Here is a 19,524-nt window from a genome sequence, read left to right as displayed (position 1 = left end):
CTTTCTTGGCGCAGGTTTCCCCACATGAAAGGTCGGTTCACATGCCCCACAGAACACTAGGTGATGGCAGCCATGGGAGGGCATCCCAAAGGTGAGTCCAGCAGCAACCCTTCTTGCAGCAGCCCTCTTCCTGTTTGCAGTGCAAGCTTCTTCACTCATAGGTGCCAACTCCCTGGTTGCCTGAGCTCTTACAAAATTCCCCATGAAGGGCCTGGGCACCCACAGATTTCGGTGCCAGGGCCATGCACCCACGGTCACAGGGCCAAGTTGGCACTTCTGCCTTCACTTTACCTTCAACCCCCTCCCATGACTTTGCCCTGCAGGGCTTTCTGATCTTGTAGCCTGTTACATCCCTTTTTATGGTATTTTTGCTTCTCTAGCTCCACCACCCTGGGCATTCCAAAGGTTGTCTGCTTTGTCCTTTCTGCATTCTTCCCCATAGGCTTGGCACTTCCTTCTATGGATGGTGCCACCTCTCAAAACCCTCTCCACCGCAAGTAGCCCTTGGCACAACTCCCTAGTTTCCAGCCTTGAGAGCAAAGCAATTTGTCACTGTAGCCCTCTTTGGGTGTGTGTGGTTTTTTTTACTGTAGCCAGTTTATTTTTCAGCATTTATAAGCTGCTTAATATTTTTTGAAATCTCTATTTGTATACAATACAAAGCGAACAATATCATTAAAACAAAACTGCAACATAAAGCTGATGAAACGATAGCATGAAAACATATAAAAGTATATAAAACCAAATAAAACAGGGATTCAGAGGATTCAAACATATAAAACAGGGTACAGTCAGGGAAAGGCTGGGCCAAAGACCTGTCTTTACAAGACATCTCTAGCAACCAATGGTTCCTGCTTTTATGCTCCTCTCCAGGCCTAGACTTGGCTTTAGTTCTATTTGGAGCTCTCCAAGGTCCTGCTAGAAGCCTGAATCTCTGCTCTGCTCTGCTCTGACTTACATGGAACCCCTTCACATGTTTAACATGTAAAGACAGCTTTGAAATTGCCTTTCTTTTTTTCTTTCTTTTTGCAGAAGTGTCAATAGCAACTCTTGTGGCCTCAGGCAGGATTAGGATTGTACCACATGGGGATGTGGGTTTAATTCTTTTCTCCTGCACCATAGTCCCCTCGAAGCCCTCCCTCCAAGTTGCTATTTGGGCAAGGCAGGGAAACTTCCATTGGCACCACTGAGCTTTGGCCACAAAGAGTGGAAGAATACTTAACAGGCTGGATAGTTCTCCTTGTGGTCGCTATAATCTGTGATACTGTCAAGTTTTGTGCCATAGCTCCTCTGGCAACCCATAAGGGACCTGGGGCCTCAGCTCTCTGAGATATAACAATAACATTAAATAATCACGCATTTGCCTGACTTCAGGGATCTTATGCCTACTAATGCAGCTGTTCTGCCCTATCTTGCTGACCTAGAATAAGGCTAAACTGAGACGTGACTATCTTGGCTCCACTTACCCAGCCTTCTACATAGCTTCCAACTCATACATATTCAGCTTTCTCTTTGAAATCTATAACGCATTGGAAGTTATATTTTTTCTTGTTTAAAAAAAGAACGAGGTTTCTTATTAAGGGAATATACATCATCATCGGACATTGTGTTTCTGAGTAATGCCCTATATAGGCAAATTGGAAGGAAATGTGAGGTGTGAACAAATCAACACTTGTGTAAGATGTGTAAAATCTGTTATAATTATAAGGTTATTTCTCCCATTTAGCTTTGCTGTGAAATTTCTGTTTGCTTGCTGATAGTCTGTTAGGGGGGAGAGGTTTATTTTATTATGGATATAGAGCATTTGTTTGCTTCTCTGGGTTCTTACTTCCATGTGATCCTTTACAAATTTGAAACCATCATAATGTGTTATTTGATATTATTTAAACATAAGATGGCATGTGTTTTTTTAGACGGCATTTTTAAAAGAGGTGGAATAATACCAGAAGCCACCCAGTGACTTGGGAGTTTTCCTCTGGTAGAAGCTGAATCTTGTTACTCTTATCAATTCAGCTGGCTAATTCTCATTTCCAGGTCTTTGCCTATCCTCTTTTGGCAAACTGGCATGCGTGTGTGCTTTTCTCTTCAAGGAAGCAATGTAAAACAATTTGAGAAAGAGGAGGTACACATTGTGTGTGCCATTACAGATTTCACTAGTGAAGAGAAAAGAGGTATCAGGTTCTGATTGGTTGGTGGGAGAAGACTGGATTATCAGAAACAACAAAAAGCTTACTAAGCATTAAATTGCAGGGGAGAAGGCAATGTGCTTTATAAACACATACAGCTGTACCTTGGAAGTCAAATGGAATCCGTTCCGGAAGTACGTTTGACTTCCAAAATGTTTTGAAACCAAAGCGCGGCTTCTGATTGGCTGCAGGAAGCTTCTGCAGCCAATCAGAAGCCGTGGAAGCCACAGCGGATGTTTGGCTTCTCAAAATCATTTGAGAACCAGAACACTCACTTCCAGTTTTTTATTGTTCTGGAGCTGAAACGTACAAGTCCCAAGTCGTTCGGCAACCAAGGTATGACTGTATTCAGGTTGTGGTCCTATAAGGATTTGAGAGTATGTCCCACTTACATCAGTGAAATTTGCTCCTGAGTAAATGTGCCTAGGACTGCACGGTTTTCATGCATCATATCAATAGTAACTGAGTGCACGAAAACAGTGAGTTTTCCAGGAAAAAAAGAGATGCTTCTGTGGAATATTCACATTTCATTCAAAATGTACAGGGGTGTGTGCCCTTCCTAAATGGCACTGCTGGTACACATCTGTTGTGGGGAGGGGATGTTCTTGGGCAAAAATGGTGAGCTTGCCATACTGTAAACCAATGTATGCTGGTTCATCAGGATTTGAAAGAGGCATATGTTACTCTCAATAAGAGCATTCATGATAGGTGAATACTCTTGGGCAAGGAATGAACTTTTGGCTTTGCAATCAGACTTACAAAGACATTGGCAAATCGAACACACTGGATCAGTAAGAGTGCAATCGTACCTTGGTTCTATTCAGAAGAAATGGTCAGTATAGTCCTAGCATGGCACTTTGTTGTTGTTTAGCCGTGTCCAACTCTTCGTGACCCCATGGACCAGAACAAGCCAGGCACTGCTGTCTTCCACTGCCTCCCGCATGGCACTAGCCATACTAGATAACCATAATTGCATGTCTTCCTCCATGCAAAATCTTTCCATCCCCCAGAGCATGATCTCAAGGCAAGGGTTTCGAGGTGAGCAATGTCACGACCAGACTGCTTCTGCTCCACTTAAAATCAGTGGAGCCTGGTGACTATTGGTATTGGTATGATGGAAAGGAGGGAGCTGAACAGTAGGTAGAGCCACAGCCAATAACAGGCACAATCAACTAATTATAGTTTTGTTCCCATTCTGCTCCTAGGTGAGTTTTATAAGGGAAACACTGAATCTAAGGAGGAGCAAGCTGACAGGCTGTGCCCCCCCCCCGGGCTGCTTGTCAGTAAAAAGGCAGGCAGGTGGAAACTGAATAACATTGATGGGACCTTGGCCAATTTCCCCAAATGGACTAGCCTCATTGCTTAAAGTGTAATATCTTTGTTCACACTTTCTTTATATAGGGCATAATTCAACGAAAGCAATCATAGTTAAATATGATTTCAATGTGTGGGAGCTAATCACGTGTTTCAAAGGGTGAGTTAAAGAGCTTAACTTTGGCTGGATTGTTCCTCTGATGTGCTCCAGGCTTAATAGCAATACTATCTTGTAAGATACATACAGGTTATTAATAAGGGAATTCTGTTAATCGTTTTAAGACCACCTGTGCTCATCAAAGCTGGACTAATATAGTGAAAAGAGTGGACAACACTTGTTTAATCTGCTCTAGGGCTTCTTCCAGTTATGTGCATAATTGCAAAATCTGGTACTACTTTAGCTGCATTGGGATTAAAAAATAAAATAAAATAAAAATGCTGCATTACAATATTACTGTAGTGAATAAATGCAACTGCTGTGAAGAAAGTATTGAAAAAAGGAATCGTGACTTCTTTGGCATCTGTCCCTTAAGGTATCACAATTCAAGGACATAGTCCAACCAGCTAGAAACATTCATAGAGTTGGAAGGGATCCTTAGGATCATCTAGTCCAGCCCCTTGCAATGCAGGAATATGCAGGTGTCCCATATGGGGATTGAACCTGCAACCTTGGCATTATCAGCACCATGCTCTAATGAACTGAGTTGTGCTAATGGGGCCAGTGAAGGGTGTGGCCTGGGAAGAGGAAATGGCCTAGTGCAGGAATAGGCAAACTCTGGCCCTCCAAATGTTTGGGACTACAATTATCATCATCCCCAGCTAACAGGGCCAGTGGTCAGGTATGATGGGAATTGTAGTCCCAAACATCTGGAGGGCCAGAGTTTGCCTATGCCTGGCCTCGTGAGAGTTCTGAGGGCCAGATGGAAAGACTTGGAGGGCCACATTTTGACAATAGGCCTGCAGCTTTCCACCTCTGCTTTAAAAGATGCTAGCAGAGATGTTGCCTCACAAGTTACTCCTACCTCAAACTCACCCCCCAAGAAAACCAGTTGCTGACCAGGGTTTTTTTGTTTGTATTAAGTTTGCTGGGTTTGATTCCCCCCACCCACCAACCCTGCACTCTGTTACATTATGGTAATTTCATGGCTGTTGATGAAGACTGCATTTGCTTTTCAGGCCTGGGAAATTAATCAGTGCAGTTGTACACTGAGATCATAAATGGAATTTTCCACTGCAGTCTTAATATTCTCTAGAGCATATGGTATGACAGGTGTCAGTGTCATAACTTTATTACGTAGAATATTACTGTGCCTGTAGAACTGAACTATGCCTAGGTGTGCACTTTATGGTCAAATAAAGAACGTATTTCATCAGAACACGTGTGGTACTCCTGCAACAATACCCACCCTCTCCTTCTTTTAGACTTAAGACATTGCTATGTCTGATAAGCCAGTATGTTATAAACCCCATTTTGGTAAGTTGCCCAAAATCTATCAGTCACAGATACAAGTTCTCAGGAAAGCAAATGTCAGCTTCTATGAATAGCCATGTGCTCTGATTAAAAAACAAAAACCATACATCATTTTCAAGATTTTTTCCCCTCTCTCTCTGGGGCCAAACTAGACATGATATACAGTAGTGCGTTTCTTTTCCCCAGTTTTGTTTTTAATCAAAAGCTGTCTCGGGAGTCTGAAAGTTTGGGCAGAGGAAAAGCGGCGGGAGAAAGTGGGTGGGTTTTATTGTTATTTGGCACTACAAAACAATAAACCAGTTCAAACTTAGAAAGAAGTTTCAGAGTTTGTGAGCTGAAGAAGAGGAAGAGGGAATAACTTGAGTAATTCAAAATACAGTCTGTGTATGAACTGAACAGTGCTTAGATTTTTTTTTTAGCTGCTATTTTGTTAATATTAATATTGTTTGATAGATTATAAATGCTGCATTGATTTTTTAATCAGAGTTGCTATGATTGTGATGTTCAGATTATTTTTAATTGCGGTGTTGTTAATAGTGGTTAATAGATTGTGATTGTTTTATTGATGATTTGTTAGTTATTTCATATGATTTATCTGTATTTGTTCTATTATGTTCATTCTGTTATTGTTATTCAGTGTTTGTAAGCCACTTTGAGATTCATTTGAATGAAAAGTAACTGAGAAATACAGTAAATCAAATAAAATCAAAGTGGACAGGATTTATTTAATCCTATTTTCTGAGTTTTCTGCTCAAAATTTTTTCCTTCATCAACTTTTCCACCCATAATTTCACCTGTGTGTGGGGTGGGGGAGAGTAGCTCAGAATAAAATACTTTAAGTTCCTTGGTAGGGTAAATCAGCTCCTTCTTCCATGCTTTATTTAGTCAGACATGCAGATTTCCAAGGCAATATTTAGTTTTATATCTATATATATTTGATGAAAAGATGCACACAGTTCTTCTAGACCTCAGAATATCTGTTTATTATATTTTGAAAAAAGAGAAGCATTAAATGCCTTCCAAATCGGAGCCCAAAAATTTGAAAATAGTTGGAACCATTGGCATTATTAAATGATTGAATTGATTTTTCTCAAGTGACTAAAGAATCTCAAACTTTTATATCTCAGTTTTGTTTTTTGCACTTTTTTGTTTTTGCACAGTTTTATGACTTACCTTGTGTCATAAATTGCATAGAGTTTTTTGTTTTCTTCCACAGCATTCCTAAAAAATAAGAAAGAAATGATTCATTAAGTCTATGCTTCCATTTTTTTCCTGTTGCCTTTTCTTTGCCCCATTTTCCTACTAACATCCCACACAGATCTCATTTCAAGGCCTGGAGTCACTCACTGAGCAAAGGTTTCTGCCTTTCATTCGCCAAAGCGTTTTCTAGAACCACAAAACAGAAACATTCGCGAACAAGTCAGTTTATTCAGTAGTATTTCACTGGCCATGATTCAAAGTTGGCTTTGTTCAAGAAACCATTTTAACACTAACCACAGTTTGTCTAGGTTTGGATGCAACAACAAACCTTGGTTAGTTGAAACGGGAAGCAAATGCCTTTTATCTCACAGCTGTGCCAAAAGAGGGGAGAGGGGAGTACACGAGAAAGTGCAGGCATATATAGTTAAAATATGGCCTAGCTTGCCTGTGGGTACATAGGCATGCTGTTGAAGTACACAGTTCCCTGCTTGCCAGGACAGTCAATACATTTAGGTAATGCAGGCTTGTATTGAGACAAGATGAACTAGAAGAAGAAGAGTTTGGATTTGATATCCCGCCTTTCACTCCCCTTCAGGAGTCTCAAAGCGGCTAACATTCTCCTTTCCCTTCCTCCCCCACAACAAACACTCTGTGAGGTGAGTGGGGCTGAGAGACTTCAAACAAGTGTGACTGGCCCAAGGTCACCCAGCAGCTGCATGTGGAGGAGCGGAGACGCGAAACCGGTTCCCCAGATTACGAGACTACCACTCTTAACCACTACACCACACTGGAGAAGAGTACGCAAAAAGATGGGAAAATAGTCAGAAGACTGGCCTGTAATAGCAGTAAGACAAGCATAAAGTAACTGATGGTAAAATCTAAGGCATAGATGACACATTCATTTTGACCACAGTGCAACACAGATGAAGTGGATAAATTACAGCTGAAGTTTTTATTGATGTAGCAGCATCAAAAAAATAATAATCCAGAGAAGCAGCTTAGCAAAGTCTATCACTGATCACTGCACAAAAATCAAAGAGTGTGTGCATGCAGTTAGATGCTCTGTTTCATCCCCCCCACCCTCAAGCTTGCTCAGTAATTGACATCACTTGAAGTCAAAGCTATTCTGTTTTGACACACTGGGGGAAATTCTTTTAGTTTTCGAACAGTGCAGCACTGGAGGAAGAGATTTATAGAAGCGCAAAACCAGAGGCATCATGATTCCTATTAAAAATTCTTCACATGCTAGTTAATAGCAGATATTCACTTATTATGAGCCAATATTATTAAGCAGAGAATAACTGTGGGCAGCCAGGCAGTTGCTGCTGATGGTAAATCAAATGGAGAACATATGGTTTTGCTGTTGCTGCCATCAGTGTTGCTGAGAAAGCTAATGGGTTATATTTGTGCTTATGACTCAGGATACAGATTCAACTTTAGAGAATAAAATGAAACACTACTAATGTGATACAGGGAACTCTGCTGTGTTTAACCTGTACTGAGCACCCAGGAGGCTGGGACCTGTATCAAAACATGCTTTCAGGTTGCCTTCCAGAAAATACAAGATGTGATTATTATTATTTTGGCTATATCAGGGCTGATCCTCAGGCAAACCATTAATTACAGTGCAGCTTTTTCAGCTGCAGAAAAGTCAGCTTTAATTCAGAGCTGAATTAAAGGATATCAGTGGCCTCATGTTAGTGTAGTATCTCTCCATTATGAAGAGACAAATATCTGCAATTCGGTCTTGTTAGAAAGGGCATTGATAATCACTCTGGAGGGGTAGCTTTCCACGGTACCTCTTTATCTGCCAATCAATTTTCATGGTATCCTTGTAGAGGAGGGGGCCAACACTAAATGGGTTATTTTTTCTTTCTTTTCTACAATCACTCTTTCCCATTCCCCTTCCAACTCTGCTCTGCAGTCAGCTTTACAAGCACACAGAGCTATGTCATTTTGGGGGGTCGGCCGCCACTGCTCATATCTGGGACACAGAAGTGCTGTCTCCTACCACACATTCCTGCCCAAAACTCATGGTCATCAGCAGAGGTTTTACTGAGTTCTCATGGCACAAGAAGTCAGTTGGCAGGGATTTCTCACTTGTGGTAACTTGTATCTGGAATGCCCTACCCAGAGAAGCTCACTTGGCTCCAACCCTGATGTCATATTGGTGCCAACTGAGCAATGCTTTACTTGCCCATACATTCCAGCCTGCCAGCCTGCTGTCTTCTGATTTTCTCATTGGGTTATGGCCTGTAAATTAAGAGTTTTTACGTGTGCTCTGCCCTAGCAGCCTTGTGCCGCAGAACAACTTAAACATTTATTTCCCAAATTAATAAATAAAATTGTAGATTAACCCATTTGTCATTTATTTCCTTAGACATTTCTAAGAGGTATTTCATCAGAACACAGGAAAGCTGTCTGCCCTTGTCTTTTCCTTAACCAAGCCCAGTATAGCATTCACCCCAATTAATCTGCATTTGTAAGACCTAAAATTGTTAGTTACTTTACCTTTTACCCAGGTGCTTAGCAAGTTGAGGTCATTTTAATCTGTTTTAGTATTTCAACTTCTGTATGTTTTAAAGTACTGTTGTACTTTTTTCTTGATTTTTAAATTTCTTTTCTATTTTATAAACTGCTTTGAGGTTTCTTTTCAATCAAGTGCTGTATACGTTTTATGAAATAAATAGATAAATAAATGTGGCCCTAATATTCCAATCCGTGAAATGAACACAGTCAATAAATTAAGCTGAAACCATCTTGGCACTTTCAATGGCTCGATATTGCTTTACAGTATCCTAAAGTCTGTAGAGTATGGCTGAAATCCAGTGGAGGCTTAAATGCATCTCATTTTGCTTTCAAAATGGAAGAGACTGGTAATTCTTTGGACTGAGAGTCAAGTATGTACTAAATGCTGTTCGTGTCTACAGGTTCAATGCCAGCTATATGATTACAGCATTTCAGGCAAATGTTTCCTTTCTTCTGCAAACAGATAGAAGCAGATTAGCCTTGAAGCCCAAAGACCCATTACAGAGAATCAGCTCTTGCAATACCCAAAGCAAAATATTCAAGTTACATTTAAGACTTTTGGGATATTAAAAACACTCTGGCACTGATTAAATTATCGCTGGAAGTTGCTGAAATCACATTGAAGAGGTTTTAAATTTAATACAAATTTACAGTTCTCTTTCTCTAAGGCATAAAGGATATATGTATGTATCAGGTTTCCTGAAATGTTTATGTATGATGAGCTTATGGTTCTGACTAAACATTTTTTAAAACAAAAACAAAAACAAAACCCTATTGGGTACACAAAAAGCATTCAGTATGCTTTTAAGTAATTTTGATGCTTAACTTATATGGGATTATAATATAATAATGTTCATGGGTCCTTTATTGCACTTCCAAAGAGGCTCTCCCACCCACATTCTCTAGCCCCATAAATACAGCGGTAAACATAATCTGACATTCTATCACAAAATCATCAGTATGACATATTTGGGAGAAACATTACAATTTTTATTTTTATTTTAAAAAGGTTAGCAGTTCCTACTGAATAAAGGTGCTTAACACCTCTTGCTTCAGGGAAGAAGCTGTGAAGGTTTGTATCAGAACAACTGGACATTTCCAATTGGACAATTGATAATTTATGTCACGAGAAACAGAGATTCCAGTTTGTGTGTATGTGTGTGCTGTTTTGCTGCAAGCTAGTTCTAATGTGATGATAGCTATGCATTGCAGGGGGTTGGGCTAGATGTCCCTCAGGGGTCCCTTCCAACTCTACAATTATACGATTCAGTTTGACAATTCTATTCCATCTCGGCTGCTGGATAGGCAAGACCCTCTTCAACCTGCTGATTCCTGTCCTTCAGAAATAGAAGACAGATAAATTCTTTACCAAAAGTCCTTTTAAGATTGGTTGGTTATTTCAGCCTTCGCAGGGTGTGCAACTGCAACCACCACAGAAATATAGACCATAATGTCACTTTTTAATATATCTGGTCAATGTGCGAAGCAGAAACAGCCAAAAATATGCCTATGGAGGCTCCTGTTCATTCTATTTTTCAATATAATTCCTTTCTGGGGTGATCTAGCATTGCTCACAGTCACAGCCATGAAAATAAAGCTAGTTCTTTATTCCCCATCCTGTCTGAAGTCTATTCTCAATTTGTGACACTTTCCACTGCTGCGTTGACATTGAAAATGCCTTGTAAGGATAGTTCTGGCTGACTGGCATAATGTGAATGAGTCGCTCCCTCTGCTGCTTCTACTCTCGTCCTCCTCTCTCATGCCAACTGTTCTTTTTTCAGCTGATGCCCTCCTGAGAGACCATTATTTTACTCTCCCTGGAAAACCTCGTCCAGGGACAGCAGGGCATTAGCTGAAGCCCAGCTGCATCTAAAAGCAGCTGGCCCTGTTGGAAGATTCCGACCAGCCATCTGGTTCCTCAGGGTTCAACCAGGTAGGATAAAAGTTCATCCACCATATTCAACTTAAGCATGTGGATTTATTTGTGCATATTCTCTCAAGCATATACTCTCACATTTGCATGAATTTAGAAAAGCCCTCCAATGTATTTGGAGACGGAATAGGGCTTGTTAACTTCCACAGCAGTTACCAACAGCTTGGTATATTATTTAAAGCCTGTTCTGCAGCAAAAAGAAAAAGGGGGGGAAAGCCAGATAGTCGTGTCTTTCTTTACTGCCTCTAAAGGTTGGCCTTTTGCTATATAACAGATTTATATGCATCCATTCCAACTTGTATGTGATTATAACTAGTAAACACTTCACTTTTAAATTCAGTTCATCTGCTAATTCAACAGCGAGTTGACTCCCAACAAGGGATAAATTAAACAATATTCAGTTCAGCACATTTCCAGTTTGTAGTATAGAAAAACCAAAACAGTCCACATTTCACTGCACATTTCTCCTAATGTACACATTGTTTTGTACCCAGTTTCTCCTAACAAACAGTTCAGCCACAATTCTCCGTAATATTTTTGTATGTTATTTCCACAAATATATATGCATGCTTAATGCACATATTTCTGTCCATGTCTTTGATCAGAGAATTGCATCACAATGTTAGGAGACATTCCATCTTCCTGCGATACTGGGGGGGAGGGGTGTGTGGCCAGGGAGAAAGCAAATTGGCCGTCTTGCAGGTTTTCACCTACCTCGTAGCAACTGCCACAACTTTGGCAGGCATTGGGCTGGATCCTTAGTCGCGGGGGTAACCTGTTAGAGGGGCCAGGAGGGGCGACACTGTCTGGGAGTCCCCATGGGGACTGATGGGCCAATACAGCTCTCCCAATGGCACCCAATCCATGTCAGGGATGACTCCCCAGGACAGGGTCTACCTCACTTGGTTCCTATTAGCAGGCATAGGCAAACTCCGGCTCTCCAGATGTTTGGGACTACAATTCCCACCATCCCTAGCTAACAGGACCAGTGGTCAGGGATGATGGGAATTATAGTCCCAAACATCTGGAGGGCTGGAGTTTGCCTATGCCTGCTATTAGGCAGCTTGATGCAGAATACATGCCCAATGTCTTAGCCAAACCTACTCTATCCTGTAATCGATAAAGTTGTGGTCTAATTCAACCCAATACCAGTCTCCTGTGTCCATTCTGTCGGTCCTCCCTGCAGCAGCCATGGACATCATGCACCTGTGGCATCAATTGCCTTTAAAGGTCATTACTGGGTTGTACAATGAATAACAGACGTGTAGTTAGATGTGCCTTTTCTCAACATGTTTCACCATAGCTTGGGTTCAGTATTCATGTGTCCAATGGAGCAAGGGAACCTGGCATGTGGATTGGTCCCCTCTCACAGTTAGTTTGCATCCACATTAGCTCCGCACCGCACTCAAAGAGCATCATTTACATGACCATAGTGACATGCTCTTTTTCATAGTTAAGTGCAGTTCAGCTATTTAGAATTTGTTTCCTCTGGGAACTCTTAAAAGCTTCAGATCTTAGCCGCAGGGGGTGTGCTTCTGTGTCTGTAACACTTATTTAAACATCAGAAAAGTTCAGATCTAAAGATCCTCTAGCTCAGCACTGTGTCAATAACAGCATTATTTATCTCCTCCTCCCCTCTACTTAACATCAAGTGTTGGAGTACAGAGAAATTGCAGAGTGAACCTTTGGCAATGTGTGGACAAGTGAGGAAACACTTCGTTGGATAAGTGATGCAGAAGAACTAACACCATTTATATTTTACATATATATAAATACACATGCATATATAATTGAGCGAGGAGCATTTAAATGGGCCTGAATATAATGGAATATATTTAACTCCATGGGCAGAGTGGAGATGTTCCACTTTTATCTTTTTTAAAAATGCTGAAAAGCGTGTTCAGGTAGATGGATGATGACTTTTTTTGGTCTGAATCGTTATAAAGATATACGTAAGGAAGCAATGGTCTGCATAAGAGCCAACTCCTAGGGGCCAAGCTGTCTTCACCCCCCCCCCCAAAAAAAATTCGAGGGCTCCTCCAAGTTGACAGGCATTGCCATTCAAATAGTGTGTGTTGTGTCATGTGATTAATGATGTGAGTTGATGCTTACCTGCCCCCCCCCATATTTTATTCAAGTTGGTACCCCTGATGGGCTGGATCCAGTGTAAGTTAGTTGTTGGATCACATGTTCTTCTGATTGATTTCAATAGGAACTAATTCCAACTAACAGAGTTGTAATCCAGCCCAATATCAGTTCCCTCCTTTCTCAAGTAGAATGGATTTCTATCGGCCTTTGTGGGGTCTGCTTGCTTAGGAGAAGCGAACACTGACTGAGGATTTAGGCTGCATCTACACAGCTATAAAAAATGCTCTGGGGAAAAACCGTTTTAAAGCTCACAATGGAAAAATTTCATCGAGTTCCAATTTCAGCTCTACAGCACCATCTGGCGTCACAGTGTTATAACATATTTATAACATTTTATTTTTTACTAATGTAGCCGAGTCCTTAAGAGTGTCTTTGTGGAAATCTATCACCTGACTATTTACATGTCATGGAGACAGCAACCAACATTGCTCAGTGTTGGTCACAGAATAGACTTTCCTGCTGGTTTCCAGGACCTCCAAGTCTAGCAAGCTGTGAGCAATGCACCTCAACTGCTTCTGGGCAATCTCATGCTTGTGGCATCTTAGATCTGATCTACACATTCTCAAGAACGTGCCTTATGTCAAGTGAAACCATTGTGCTATGTGGCTTAGTATTGCTTACACTGTTTGGATTTTCTATCAGTCCTGCATAGAGGGACCTTCTGCATGCAAATTATGAGTTCTACCAATGAGCTATGGTCCTTCAGAATAACCACACAGTAGAGCTCTGTTATGACAGAGCCTCTTCTAGTCATGCTAATGTGGGAGATTTTATCATCACCATAATTTATTATTTGTACCACATCCATCTGACTGGGTTTTCCCAACCACTCTGGGCAGCTTCCAACATATATAAAAACATAATATAACATTAAAAACCTTCCCTTACTTTGAACATGTCATTTCCTCACCTAGAATAAAAGAATAGGATAGTTGGTAGGGACCCCAAGGGTCATCTAGTCCAACCCTCTGCAATGCAGGAATCTCAACTAAAGCATCCATGACAGATGGCCACCCAACCTCTGCTTAAAAACCTCCGAGGAAGGACAGTCCACAACCTCTCATGGGAGTGAGTTCCACATCTAATTGCTGAACTGAATGTTGCAGTATGTCTTCCAGTGTAAGTATCTCTTTATGTACAAACAGTTTTGTAGAGGGGAAAAAAATAGAAATCTAACACACCATTTTGGGATAAGAGGCCGTCTTTCATAAATGACTTGCTATCCGTCCAGTATAATTAATCCTGCATGCAAGGAATAAACAAGACTTGACAGTGTGTCTGTTTTGCTGCGAACGATACTCGAGTCTTTCAAGTCCTTCCTTTGAAAGCTTATGTTTTTGACATTTGCTGCACATAACCTTTCATGTTTTAATTTTTAAAGGTTGTTTCTAATCTGATTGTTTTATTGAATTGTCATATATTGCCTTGATCTTTCGGGAAAGCTGTCTAATCAATCTTGTAAATAATAAATACAACTTCCAACTACATGCTCTGCTTCTCTTCCTCAGCTTCCAAGAAGCCCTGTGTGTATAATCCATTTATTAACATGAAACATTTATATAGCACTTCTAACACTGGGGGGGCAGGGGGGAATCTTGATTTTGAATGACAGATGCACAAAGAAATGCTGGTGGGTCATGAATATAAATTGATGAGGAAACCCACTTCCATTTAGTCTTAGAGAGATCCTTTGACTGACAGCAGAAATAGATAGTGGTCTGTGATAAAACCACACTGCATATCTAATTTGGCAAACTATAGTTTCTTCCTGTTTTAGCGCATAGGTCAAATCCCTGGTTCTGCATAGTTTCCATGGGCACTGTCCTTGCCATGAATACAACCAAATCACTAAACCGCAATGTTGTTCATTTGGCACTGTATACAGTGCGGGTGGCACTGTGGTCTAAACCACTGAGCCCCTTGGGCTTGCCGATCAGAAGGTTGGTGGTTCAAATCCCCACGACGGGGTGAGCTCCCGTTGCTCTGTCCCAGCTCCTGCCATCCTAGGAGTTTGAAAATACACAAGTGCAAGTAGATAAATAGGTACCACTGTGGTGGGAAGGTAAATGGTGTTTCTGTGCGCTCTGGTTACCAAAATGGTGTCCTGTTGTGCCAGAAGCAGTTTAGTCATGCTGGCCACATGACCCAGAAAGCTGTCTGTGGACAAACACTGGCTCCTTCACTCTGAAAGCGAGATGAGCGCCGCAACCCCATAGTCACCTTTGACTGGACTTAACCATCCAGGGGTCCTTTACCTTTACCTTACCTACAGTAAGGTTTGTCCTCAGATTCCCCCCTGCTGCACAAGCAGCTATCTCCTAGTCCAGCCTGCAAATGTATAGTAACAGAGCAAGGAAACTGAACATGCATTTTCTGCTGTCATTCCTGTTTGTGGCCCCTCTCATCTCCAAAATGTGAAGTGTTAACCATCAGTTGCTTCAGAAGTTTTATAAAGACTTATCTTTTTGCCTGGACTTTCCCTGACCCATGAAAGGAATTTTTAAAGTATTTATGCAGTCTATAAATAAGATTTTTTAAAAATGTAGACAGGGCCTTCTCAGTTGCAGCCCCCAGCTTGTGGAACTGCCTGCCACAAGAGGCTCAGAGGACTTTCCCTCATCTTGAGGTTACCTGGCTGGGGAAGTATGGCTGAAGAGGTGGCTGTGGAACAGTAACATCATTAACATTTAGATGACTTCGAGAAAGCAAACCATATTGCATTTTTCAACAGAAGGCAGAAGTAAAAAAAAGCTGTTGCTGTAGGAAGAGCAAGAAAAGTCATTGGAACTGCCTTTAAACTTGGAAATTTGCAAAAACATGCAATAGTGATTAGCAATGACACCCACATTACCTATGGAGCTGGATTTTTGTTTTGTTTTGTTAGTGATAGTGATTTAATATGTTTAATACGTTAATATGTTGACAGTCATGAAACATCCCAGCTAAAAGTGACAAGTGTTCTTAAGATAGATTACTTAGTCAGAGCCCTTGAGACTCTGAAAATCTGACAGTGTACTATTTTAATTGGGGGCATGTTAGGCCATTCCCCTTTCCTCCTCTTCCTCCTCCTCCTCCTCCTCCTCCTCCTCCTCCTCCTCTTCTTCAACATACCATTATGTTGCTTTTAGATATAACTTTTTGACAAAACCAAAAAAGAGGTTCAATTTACTTCTCCTAGACCCAAAACAACTTCTTAGCTGCACAGAGATGCATTTAGCAGCTTTTCAAATAGTACCCGAGTCCTTCGGAGGAATGAACCAAATGAGAATCTGCTCTACCTTCAAAGATGGAAAACAGGGCAGAAAGATTTTCTACCTGTAGCAGAGCTTTTTTGCCAGTATTCAAAAAAGGGAGATGCATTTTTCTACTTCAAAAAATAATATTGCAATGTGTTCCTGTGTAACTCTGGTGGCAGTGCTCATATTCACTATATGACTTGGGAAACCACAATATTCTGGGCATGGATTGGGGATTTGGTGCCCCATGTTGTTGGACTCAGCATGGCCAGTGGTCAGGGAAGATGTGAGTTTTAGCCCGGCAACATCTAGAATGCCACAGGTTCCCTGTACCAGTTGTGTTAGAACAAGTGCAAACTAGGAGTGTACCTTTCAGTGTGAAAACTTTTAATTTGGGACTTCTAAATTAATTTGAGGCTTCACTAAATTACTGCTGTGTGGAAATCTGTTTGGGACCCCAGCCAGTATACTAGAAACTCAGATTCTAGGGTAAGTGAAAAGCAGGTGATATTTCAGTATTAAGTCCAGCACAGTTCAACATCCATCACCACCTCTTGCATTCATAATTCTGCTAGATGAAAACTCAGATTCAGCAACCATAGGTAAAGGTAAAGGTACCCCTGCCCGTACGGGCCAGTCGTGTCTGACTCTGGGGTTGTGTGCTCATCTCGCTTAAGAGGCCGGGAGCCAGCGTTGTCCGAAGACACTTCCGGGTCACGTGGCCAGTGTGACGAAGCTGCTCTGGCGAGCCAGCACCAGCGCAGCACACGGAAACGCCGTTACCTTGCCACTATAAAGCGGTCCCTATTTATCTACTTGCACTTAAGAGTGCTTTCGAACTGCTAGGTGGGCAGGAGCTGCGACCGAACGATGGGAGCTCACCCCGCCATGGGGATTCGAACCGCCGACCATACGATCGGCAAGTCCTAGGCACTGAGGTTTTACTCACAGCGCCACCTGCGTCCCCCCCCAAAAAAGCCAGGCAGCGCCCGTGGGTCTCAAACCGCTGGAAGCGATTTGGGGATCAAAGCAATGCGTTGGTCGATGGAACCGCTGGGCTGAGCTACTCCACTAAGTCACAACCAGGCTGCTGCTGTTACTGTTCTCCCAATGCTGAGAGAAAACTTGTGGTTCGAGTATGCTAGACTGGCTAGCAACTTTTTGTCTCTTTCTAGAGGAAAGTGTGACATTCTGATGCTGCAGCCATTCCACCCCACTCCCAGAAACCTGGTGCAATTTCCATATTCTGCTAAGAAGACTGGCATACACAAGGCCTTTTTGTGGTACTGCTGACCTCAGCTATGGCTTAACCTACTTCTTTTATTTCATCCTATCATGTACAAGCCCCCAAAGAGACATTGTCTGTTGGCTAACGTATCATCAGCTCAGCGCTTAGGAAAGTTTGGTTCACTTCCTTCAACCTTCTCATCGAAGCTTCAGACTATGACTCACTTTCTCTAGCTGTGAAATGAGCTTGTGGTGCTTTGTAGCCCATGGCGTGAGGTGAACTCATTCGTAGTTGTGATGTGTTCAGCTGGGCTACTGCCGAGAAGCAGGCTCATAAATAAAATCTTTCCTGGATGCTATTTCCTGTTTCCTGGGCAAACTTTGTCTTCCAATCACTGCACTGATGCACAGACCCTTGCTGTTTCAGAAGGATGGATGAAAGATGCTGAAGAATGAACAGAGGGTCTGGTGCTTTAGGTAAACAAAAATCAGCCCCAGGAAGTATCCTATCCACACCACAAGGGATTCCCAAGGCGTCTAACGGGCTTGGAGCTGGATGCAAATTGTGCTGTCTGCTCTTCCTGATTGAACCAAAGATTTATGTCATCCTCCATTTTGTTTCCTCTAAGCAGAGGCTTCTGGGAAATTTTCAAATGGGGTTTAAGGGCAGTCGTATTTATTACTAAATATTTTTTATTATTATTTTATTCCCTCCCAAAGGAGCTCAAGAATCAGGAAGAGACATCCTAAACATGTGAGAGTTTTCACAGCTGGTAACATCAGTACAGTGGTACCTCGGGTTACATACGCTTCAGGTTACATACGCTTCAGGTTACAGACTCCGCTAACCCAGAAATAGTACCTCGGGTTAAGAACTTTGCTTCAGGATGAGAACAGAAATCGTGCTCCGGTGGTGCGGCAGCAGTGGGAGGCCCCATTAGCTAAAGTGGTGCTTCAGGTTAAGAACAGTTTCAGGTTAAGAACAGACCTCCGGAACAAATTAAGTAGTTAACTCGAGATACCACTGTACGAATTAAGTAGTTAACTCGAGATACCACTGTATATTGATCAACAAAAGTAGTAGGGGGAAAAACCCAAATTAGGTAGGTTTTGCCTCCCTCTCCTGTGTGCTTTCACAATTTAATGGAGTCACTCCAACGCTCCGCCATATAAGATGCTTTTTCAGCATTCATTCTGATTTACTTTCACAAACCTTTAGACTATATCCAGTCTTCACTGAGCATTCATTCTGCTTTGTTTACAGGTTATATGACAACGGGCATCCATCAGGCATACATCCCGATTTGTTTATGGGGCGTTTACAACTCTTCCCATAAGTCCTTCATGCATTGCACACTTTCCAATACATTTCTCCATCACTTTACAATCTGCAAAAAGTCTGTTTCAAATGCTACTCCCCTCCTTTCTTTGTTGTGTGGCGATGGCAGAATGCTTTAATCCACTTTACAGTAAATGGACTGGCACTCCAGATGGACTTTGCAACCACCTCAGAAGAGGGCAGGCGAGATAGTTAGAGTGTCACACAGGGACCTATGAGACCAGGGTTCAAATTCCCACTCAGCCATGAAGTTCACTGGGTGATCTAGGGACACTCTCTCAGCCTAACCTACCTCAAAGGCTTACTGTGGAGATAAGATGGGGAAGAGGGGATTAAATGTATGCTGCCTTGAGCTCCTTAGAGAAAAGGATTGCATATACAATGGTACCTCGGGTTACATATGCTTCAGGTTACAGACGCTTCAGGTTACAGACTCCGCTAACCCAGAAATATTACCTCGGGTTAAGAACTTTGCTTCAGGATGAGAACAGAAATCGTGCAGCAGCAGCAGGAGGCCCCATTAGCTAAAGTGGTGCTTCAGGTTAAGAACAGTTTCAGGTTAAGAACAGACCTCCAGAATGAATTAAGTTCTTAACCTGAGGTACCACTGTAAATGCAATCAAACAAACCAACAAACTACACATGGGATCCCAACTCAAAACCAAAAGAGCCTGATACGAACCTTTAGTGAATCATGCAGCTACTGGCTTTGTCTTGGGGCACATAGAAAACATCTCCTTACAAACTTCAGAGGAAACTCTTTCCCTCCATTGAAATGAATGGGGAAAGCCTTGCATGCATGAGATGCATGTGAATTCCAGAACTCCTGTGTGCACAATGGGCTGCTGGATTCAGTTGACTAGGGTGCATTCAGAAGGGTGACGTCATGCCTTGCTGTACTATTTCAGCACCAAGGACAGTGACTCACACCCACAACGCTA

At 41.9% G+C, this 19,524-nt stretch overlaps 1 protein-coding gene across 1 annotated transcript in view; it reads right to left on the bottom strand.

Moving 5' to 3' along the window:
• GABRB3 (gamma-aminobutyric acid type A receptor subunit beta3) overlaps positions 1–19,524 on the bottom strand; it is a 199,965-nt gene that overhangs the window by 103,555 nt on the left and 76,886 nt on the right. Inside the window, exon 2 of the mRNA XM_053384112.1 lies at positions 6,145–6,192. Within this exon, the coding sequence (XP_053240087.1) occupies positions 6,145–6,192 (48 nt within the window). The remainder of the gene's footprint in view (positions 1–6,144; positions 6,193–19,524) is intronic.

The sequence above is a fragment of the Podarcis raffonei genome, chromosome 4 (genome assembly GCF_027172205.1).
Source record: "Podarcis raffonei isolate rPodRaf1 chromosome 4, rPodRaf1.pri, whole genome shotgun sequence".
NCBI lineage: Eukaryota > Metazoa > Chordata > Lepidosauria > Squamata > Lacertidae > Podarcis > Podarcis raffonei.
The sequence above is the reverse complement of the archived record's forward strand: the minus strand, read 5'-3'. Positions and strand labels throughout refer to the sequence as shown.